General features: G+C 41.6%; 2 protein-coding genes across 7 annotated transcripts in view; one reads left to right on the top strand and one right to left on the bottom strand.

Moving 5' to 3' along the window:
- Positions 1–8,428, bottom strand: part of LOC144039436 (methylmalonate-semialdehyde/malonate-semialdehyde dehydrogenase [acylating], mitochondrial-like) — a 31,491-nt gene that overhangs the window by 3,212 nt on the left and 19,851 nt on the right. For 5 of the 6 annotated variants that reach the window (XM_077552783.1, XM_077552782.1, XM_077552780.1 and 2 more), the window contains 6 exons: positions 6,292–6,479; positions 4,125–4,166; positions 3,168–3,242; positions 2,724–2,885; positions 2,572–2,650; positions 20–322 (listed from right to left, as the gene is read on the bottom strand). In XM_077552783.1, coding sequence (XP_077408909.1) covers positions 20–322; positions 2,572–2,650; positions 2,724–2,885; positions 3,168–3,242; positions 4,125–4,166; positions 6,292–6,324 — 694 coding nt within the window. In that variant the 5' untranslated portion in view covers positions 6,325–6,479. Of the gene's footprint in view, positions 1–19; positions 323–2,571; positions 2,651–2,723; positions 2,886–3,167; positions 3,243–4,124; positions 4,167–4,438; positions 4,574–6,291; positions 6,480–8,428 lie in introns of those variants that run through there. The other variant, XM_077552778.1, reaches the window with a different exon arrangement.
- LOC144039442 (sterile alpha motif domain-containing protein 15-like) lies at positions 4,563–6,862 on the top strand. Its single transcript, XM_077552790.1, has 3 exons — positions 4,563–5,100; positions 5,176–5,274; positions 6,310–6,862. Exons 1-3 carry the CDS (start codon positions 5,014–5,016, stop codon positions 6,481–6,483), a joined length of 360 nt encoding a protein of 119 aa, XP_077408916.1. The 5' UTR covers positions 4,563–5,013; the 3' UTR covers positions 6,484–6,862.

Below are 8,428 nucleotides of genomic sequence, written 5' to 3' on the forward strand. Positions count from 1 at the left end.
CATAATTTATGTCGCTGACCTGCGTGCTGCCCGTGGATGATGTTGAGCACGCCGTCGGGCGCTCCGGCGTCCTGCAGCATCTTGGCCAGCAGCATGGTGCATCCGGGCACGCGCTCCGACGGCTTCATCAGGTAGGTGTTGCCGCACACCATGCCGATGGGGAACATCCACAGCGGGATCATGGCGGGGAAGTTGAAAGGAGCGATGCCGGCGCACACGCCGATGGGCAGGCGGTAAGTGTATGTGTCCATGTCCTTGGTGATGGACGGCAGCGTCTCGCCCAGCATCAGCGACGTGATGCTGCAGGCGTGCTCCACCACCTCTGCCGGAGGACAGCAACAAACATATGCAGTTTAACCATTTGGTAATTAAGAAACACATTCACATTTAAAAAGTATTTAGAGATGTTATAGTAGACTTTCTCACCAACTTTTCACAAGCATCTTCAAAAATAGACTACGCTGTTAATAACCATTAACAATGAAACAGTTCAGACAACATGACAAATGGTGTCAACACTCCACAAACCTGTTAACAAAACTGTGTTTATGCATATAATTAATTAATTCCGCTTGCTGGCTCTAGCAGTCGTATCTGAAGGTGTTGATTGCCTTTGGGTAGAGTGCAGCTTGAGAAAGCGAGGTAGGCACAGCGTGCTAGTAAATCCTCAACCTGACGGCGCACCTGCACGCGCCGCCGCCTGTCTTTCCGCTGATAATGGAACGCCGTTCGTTACTTTAGCGGCGAGAGCTGCGCCAGGCAACGCTTTGGCGAGAGGATCTTAAATCCTCAACAGGAGTGGCGGAAAACAGACAGCGATTAAGACTCTGTGTTGATTTAGCTACAGGAGAACTGCCCAAAAATATATAAAATAATATATATGGGGAGAATTCCCTAGTAGGAATTTGTCAAAAGTGCAAGCCCTGAAAATTTAACTCAAAACGATGACAAATGGCCGACTTCCTGTTCGATTTTAAGCATGGGTCCTTGAAACTTTCTGCGCCCAATTTCAGGCCAATTAAAGCAAGTGTTGTCTACCTTCTTCGTTTTGAAACCGTGAGATGATCAACTTGCACTTCAAGTTCCTCAAATAACAGTCCTGGAATTTGCCGCTTGAAATCAAAATGGCCAACTTCTTATTCCATTTTAGGCCTGGGTCCTTGAGACTTTATGGTGTGTCGTTTTAATAGACATGTCTGCCTAATCTCGTGGCAATAGGCAAAACTCTGAATTTGAATGAAATGGCAACTTTTCCAAATTTTCCAGGGGGCACTACTGAGCAAGTTTTAGTGTCTAATCCAGCAATTTTTTTAACACTAAATGACTTCACTTTTACCTTATAAGTCATGTCAGAGGATCTTTTTTTTCCAAACAACTTTCCATGAGTCACAACTAATTGAGTATTTTGATTAGGTGTTCAAATTCAGAAATTTGGAGATAAGCATTTGACTCCCACAAAAAGTTTGCTTAGTCATCCTGCTCCGGAGTTTTTCATTTAGCGCCCTAGCAAACGTCCACATTAGCTGAAGCCACATTTTTACTGTGGACGATTGCGCGACACACAAAGAAAGAAAAAAAAAAAAGAGGGAGACAGCGAGAGCGAAATTGTGTTTTTATCGCGGCCCATTAAGCGGCCAGCAGCGATCAATCCAGAGACGACGCACATAAAAAGCTCACTGGGACACTTAGGAAGCCTTGCGTCGCAATCCACTGTGCAGCTGCCTTTACTGGAAACACATCAATCCATGAAGATGAATAACGCCAGAAAGTCAAGGAAAACACTTAGCCCGGGGGGACTTTTTAATTGATCAATAACATCTCGTTTCCTTTTTCCTTCCTCGTTTTGGGGTATTCTGTCAATATGCAAACTGTGATTTAGATCAATGAAACGCTGCACTGAAAACACACTAACTTCTCATTGGGTTTCTTTTGATTCTGGTCATTCTCAATGGGCGCCTTTTTCTGTATTAAGTATTTTTCTGAGGCTTGCGTGTGGCTAGAGTGGCCTTAACATTTCACAGGTGGCATTGCCATCTGTTGGTTTGGCATGCACCTTTTTATTGTTTCAATAGTTAATCATTTCTTTAACTATACATTGAGGATTGATATAGTTAGGATAAATTGAATGTCACCATTAGTCAAGTTGCCATAGCTGCTAATGCGCCTTTCACATGTAACTTTCTCCAGGTTACTGACTGGCCAGAGTGGCCTCATTGTTTTACGGGTTAATATTTTCCATATTTTTAGTTTAACGGCTGATTGACTAGAATGTCCTTAATGTGAACATTCTTGACACTAGTACTTTCTCAAGTGCGATCTAGTCACAATAGACTCCACTTGACTATTCTGAGTATATTGCTTTTGAAGACACCCAAGAGGCTTTACACAAATAGATAATTCCTTGATTATCATTTTGAGCAAATTATGCTCTTCAAGTTTTAGATGATTTTTAAAGGCTTTACAGGTTATAGAGCATTGGTATAAACACAAGGACAGACATGTTTCCCGGAGTTTTTGTTTTTAGCCTAACAATGGAGAATTTTTATGAAAAATATCGGGACTTTTACTCACGCAGTCCTCGGAATACGTCGCCTTCGGCATCTGCCAAAGTCTTGCCTTGTTCCAGAGTGATAATCTTAGCCAGCTCTTTCTAAAATAAACAAAATCAAGACAAAGATAAGCCAAATTTAACCACAACATACTTGCACACGAACACTTCTTACAATGTTGTCTTTGATGAGCTGCTGGTAGCGTAGAAAGATCTGCTGGCGGCTCAGGATGGACGTCTCTGACCAGGAGTGAAACGTGCGCGAGCAGGACTCCGCGGCGGCCAGCATCTCCGTCTGGGTGGCTTTGGGAACACGGCCCACCACCTCATTAGTGGCCTGTGAGGGTGGCGGCGAGCAGAGACAGTCCGTTCAGACACGCCGACTGCGACCGATGCGGGGAAGTCGTTACTTCATCTCATGCATTAATGTCTACAGCAAAAATGTTTTTCTGCTTTTTTACAACGTTGTAAATTTGACTCACGTATTTACGAGCCATTATAAGCTTGCCAGAATGTTGCTGATGCCTCGGGTATCTTTTGTAGTACTGTACTTGTTTTATCTATTTAAACTACCTTTAATAGCACAACAAAGTCAGCATATGCGTCTATAAATACTCACGGGGTTGTGAATGTCGAGCCATTCCGACGTGTTGGACTCGACAAACTTGCCGTCGATGAATAGCTTGGTGGTGGGCTACAAAGGTCACACAAATTCACGGTCACATGAAGTGCACTCTCAATGGATACTTTATTAGGAGCCATTAACTTTTTAAAGGCATTTTTAAAGGCTGTATCACTTGTATGGGAGCTTTGGTGAATCGTATGTTATCTGGTTAATCCAACTTTCCATTTTCTGCAGCATGTGTCTTCATTAGGCTCATGAATGGCAGCCAATCACAGTGCACATAAACAGACTGTCCCGAAAGTCACTATGACAATAGCAAAGCCTAAGCTGTCCAATGCTGATGGACTCACATCTGTTTGAATGATACCTCGAACGAAGTCGTGAAAGGAAGTGCATAGCCTTCATTCACACTCACCCCTATGGACGTTTGGACGAGTTATCAATGGGACTAACATCAAGCATGTCTTAGGAATGTTGGAAGAAGCCAGCTTTCCAACGCAAGCAAGGATTAGAACCTTGAAACTTAAGTGTTTGGTAGAGAAGTTAACAACTATATTATGCGAGGCCTGATACTGAGGAAAAAAATGACAAACATGCAACTGCATGTTGGGCTGTAGAAGCAAGGATGTATAACTTCACTTGCCTGACTTTTTTTTTTTTTTTTGCCAAAGCAATATGGGACTTGTTTGAAGACTTAATTTTAAGTCTTGAGAAATGCACATTTTTATAACTTACTCCCACCTCTTGCAGTATAGAAAATGGATGAATAAATTTGCTTTGCACTTGTGGACAAGTGATACCTAACAACTGTTGTTTATATCCCAAGATTAAAACCATCAAGAGGTTTTCAACCTTTTGTTTCACAGGAAATTGTCTCCAGTACTCTTGTCACGTTGACGTTACGTGTCGGACTGTTATAAAAGCTGCACAGTGTGAGTGATCTCTTCTTACCACAGACGAGTAGCACATACGGCCCAGCTGCAGGGAGGTTGTCTGGAAGGTATTCAAACAAATTTGATTAACACTCAACTTGACTTACTGGTTCCTGTTAATCATCATCTTAGAAATTAAAACAAATGTATTAAACACTCAAATTGACTTTTTGGTGTATGTAAAGCAAATAGAGATTAAATAGAACTGGATTTAACCGACCTAACAAGTTTCATGAGCAAACAGCAGCGCGTGCTACCAGCTAGCCACCTAGCTGTTTAGCTTCAACCCATTAGCCCTGAATGTGACACTTCAACGCTGATTTTATGCTTTACCTTCGCATTCAGCACGGATCGGAGTATTGCTGCCATTTTGCAAAGTAGTATTATTGTTTCAGTCCTTCAAGCGACCCACCACAGAAACCGTACAAGCAGTCAAAACGTTCCTGGCAAAAGCACGGGAGAAGGGGGCGGGGCTAGGAGGATAACCAGCGATCCATAAACTAAAATGAGGGCTTGTGTTTGTGGCTCGCCATTACTCCATGTGATTTGTGAATCGGTTAAAAACGTCACCGAGTGCAGTCGTCGTTTCGCTTCCTTGTTAGGCGGGACGTTTAAACAGCGGCCCAATCCTCAGGCGGCATTCATCAGCCGCCCTAATTTCCTAGAAGCTGATTGGCTGCCGTAAAACCGTCACCGGAGTTGAACTTGTCTATGGTTCAAACCTCTTGGGAATGAATGCGTCAAAAATATGTCAAAGGGTCCGTGCAGCAACATCAAACGAGTCAAGACATTTCAATTTGACAAAATCGAATTTTCAAACCAACAAAGCCCGCTTTGAGACAAGCTTAGTTAAGGAAAACAAGTAAAACTAAACACTCGGGTAGTCAAGTGCCAGTTTCCATGGCAACATGAGTACACGCAACATGGAGTTCCTGCAGTGGAGTTGTGAGGATGTTGCAAGATGGATTGGGTCCGTAGGATTTCCACAGTATAAAGTAGGTTTATATTTTAATGCAAGCAACACAGGATAACGACAGTGACCATAATCATTGAAATTGTTTTCATGGCAGCGGTGCTTCACCGAGAACTGTGTCACTGGCAGGAAGCTGATCTTTGTGGATTGTGCACACATGCCAAGACTCGGAATCACAGATTTTAAAGACATGCAGGTAATGGAAGCTGCTCACAAGGCTTAACATATACAAAACAATCTTCAAATAGGAGATGGAATAAGGTTAAAGAGACTGTGCAGCAAACAGTAGCCAATATATGCCATCTGTTTGTCAAACACTTGCGTGTGCTTTGATTTGCATTCAACAAGATGACTGACTCCCGCGCATTCATTGGCCACTTAATTAGGCTACAGTCGCTCCACCTACACACAAATTACATTCACTCTGCATTAATAAATTGATTTAGTACCCTTCTCATAAAACTGAATATGCTCACCAAATTGTTAGAAACGGCCCTCGATCTGATAAAGTAAAACTACTCATGATGGTATCGGTCACAGTAAAACTAATTACAAGCATAAAGTGATTCTTTTATTTTACTTTTTGAGGGTAAAAAGTGAGGCACTGGGGAACGATATCTATTGGAGCAGAACAAGGACTGAAAATTAATAACAATTTCAATTGCCATCACAATAGTAGAATGTGTTGCTTTTGTTTGCTAAAAATGCGAAATTTATTAGAGGTGTGGTGTTTATTTATTCAAGTGGAAACTGTTCTTGTTGACTACTTTGCTTCACATCTTTAAACAGCAGCTTTACAGCCGCCACGTCTGCTCTGTAGGCATCATATTGACATGATTATACATGGCCGTTATTATCAATATCTCGCATATTAATACATCTCATACTGGCTCTCATTTTTTGAACTTGCAAGTCTATCATCAAAAGATATAAGGTAAACAAAAATAAAATCAGTTTCTCCGGCGCCTCTGTCTGAGCTGACAGCTAAATTAGCTCAGTGCGTCTGCTCCGCTGTGTCAGCATCAAGGTAGAAAGAAGCAGGTGCAGATAATGAAGGTCTATTTTACTCAAGTCGCGCACACACACGCGCTCCTTCATCTTCCTCTCAAAAGACGAAACAGTCTCAATTCTCGACGACAGTAGCGCACCAAACAAAAAGTTCGACACTATCAAAGGACTCCCTTTTCCCCCCTGTCCAACTTTACATACTCACCTGCTGTGCGCTCCGCAGGCCATCGCGGCACATGTGCGCGAGCTGCTGGGCATCACAGAGGTCCTGTGGAGTCGCAGCATCGCCGACCCGCCACGGGACATCGAGGGCCTCTTCCTGGAGATGAAGAGTCGCACGGGTGTGAAGACAGATGAGCTCACCCCTGAGCAGCTCATGGAAGACATCAGCCACTGACGAGAGAAACGTGCGCTTACTGAGTCACGGCAGTTGTGCATGATTGTGTTATACTGCCCCTGGTGGCCAAGGTGGGCACAGCAGAAGGAGCGGCACAATGAATTGAAGCATTCAATCACGATGCACAAACTGTTTAATTCTCGTATCAACATTTTTTACTCGTATCTGAAGACAAAAATCTATCAAACAGTGACTCGAAAAACAAACAAACTCATAAGTCAAGGCACTTTTATCTCAAGGCACCACTCTGGATTCAGAACGCCATCACTGGAAAACATATTTGTAAAAAAAAATAATGTATATTGTACATATTGTAGTGCGTGTATAAAATATGTGCCTTTAATAGGCGGGACATGGTGGGGCATGTGACATCAGTAAATCTGCGTGGGAGTCTCTTGGCTTGAGCCGTGGCTGACAACAGCTCCTGCACAAGTGTGCTCAATATGGTTATGTGTTACAGTTTTCAATAAACAGCTGAGAAGTGCATTGGCGACTGTGGCTCTCCTTTCCCACTTGAAAGGGCATTACAATGAAGAACTTTTAGTGTTATAATGGTTTAGGATTTTTAATTTTTTCAGTTTTAATTTTGTTTTCTAAATTAAGTTTGTTTAATTTTTTAAGAGGTGTGTTTTTATTTTGTTTTAATAAAGGCTTTAGTTTTTATAAATTTTAAGAATTAGTGTAAAAAATTAAACAGTATTTGTTGTGAGATTTAAAAAAAAAAAAAAGCTCACAAATGTGAAAACAAAGGATGTTTTCACTATATAATTCGTTTTATAAATGTGAAACATTTTTTTCTTACTAGCACTCTTGTTTTTACATTTTAATAATTTTTTTTTAAAAAAATTTGTTTTCTAAATTCAGTTTGCTTCAATTAGTTTTTAGATGTGTTTTTTTTAAAAGTTTTTATTTAGTTTTCACAAAGACTTGTTTTTATTAATTTTTGCATTAGTTCAATTTTAAACAGTATTTGTCATTTGCGAGATTTAAAAAAATGGTCACAAAGGTGAAAGGTGAAAATGAAGGATGTTTTCACTATATCATTTTAGAAATGTTAAACATTGTTGTGAAACTTTTTCTTATAAGTACTCTCGTAATGACCCCCCCCCCCCCCCCCCGCAATTTTAGTTTTAGCATCTTGGAATACTGCAAAAGTATACTGTAAAGAAACCTTAAAAAAGATATACAGTAAATTTTTATTATAGCTGGGACTTCCATGATAGACAATTAATTTTGTTCGACAACGAAAAATCCTCGATGTAGCCAGGTTGCGGTAGGGGGACCTTGATATTAGCAACGATACTGTTGTGTGTGTGTGCGTGTGTGTGGAAGCGAGGGATGTGTCGATGCAATTTTCTGCCCGCCAACTCTCCCAGTGACTCACTCATATGCGGGTTCTGACATTCACACTTCCCGCCCGCCGAGCGCCTGCCTGTTGTAATTACGGCCGCTGCAAAGTGCTGCTATTACAATATGCTGCTATTACAATATGCTGTGTAAGCAAATAAATGAACTATTGTTTAAATAAACATGACTTAAGTGTCCCGCAGGAGCTTTCACTGGCAGGTAGACATTAGATGTCCATTCCTATGACCCCGGAAGGCTAATAATTGGACTTCAAGGTAACTGTGTGTGTAACTACCAGGCCAGACAAAGTTGAGGTATGGTTCAAAGGTATGTCAAAGTCAAGGATACAAACGGAGTAGCCCCCCCGGGACAAACCATCATACCCTTAATGTGCACAGTAGAGCTTACTAATTGGACTCCAAGGCCAAAAAAAGATTTCCTATGCTACTAAAGTCAAGGGTACAAAAGCAGAAGCTTTGAGGACACCAGGCTAGTGATGACGATGATGTATTTTGTAGGCTGTGTTTGAGGTACAGAATGTTTTGACGGTATCAAATCCAAGACGGTATCAAATCCAAGACATTGTACCCTGCAAACA

This window comes from Vanacampus margaritifer, chromosome 19, assembly GCF_051991255.1.
Source record: "Vanacampus margaritifer isolate UIUO_Vmar chromosome 19, RoL_Vmar_1.0, whole genome shotgun sequence".
Taxonomy (NCBI): domain Eukaryota; kingdom Metazoa; phylum Chordata; class Actinopteri; order Syngnathiformes; family Syngnathidae; genus Vanacampus; species Vanacampus margaritifer.

Bases quoted from the DNA above. Each gene is read 5' to 3' on its own strand.
- LOC144039442 (XM_077552790.1), top strand. From the start codon at position 5,014: ATGAGTACACGCAACATGGAGTTCCTGCAGTGGAGTTGTGAGGATGTT. The intron at 5,101-5,175 runs GTAGGTTTATAT...TTTTCATGGCAG, and splicing joins TAGGATTTCCACAGTATAAA to CGGTGCTTCACCGAGAACTG. The intron at 5,275-6,309 runs GTAATGGAAGCT...TGCGCTCCGCAG, and splicing joins CAGATTTTAAAGACATGCAG to GCCATCGCGGCACATGTGCG.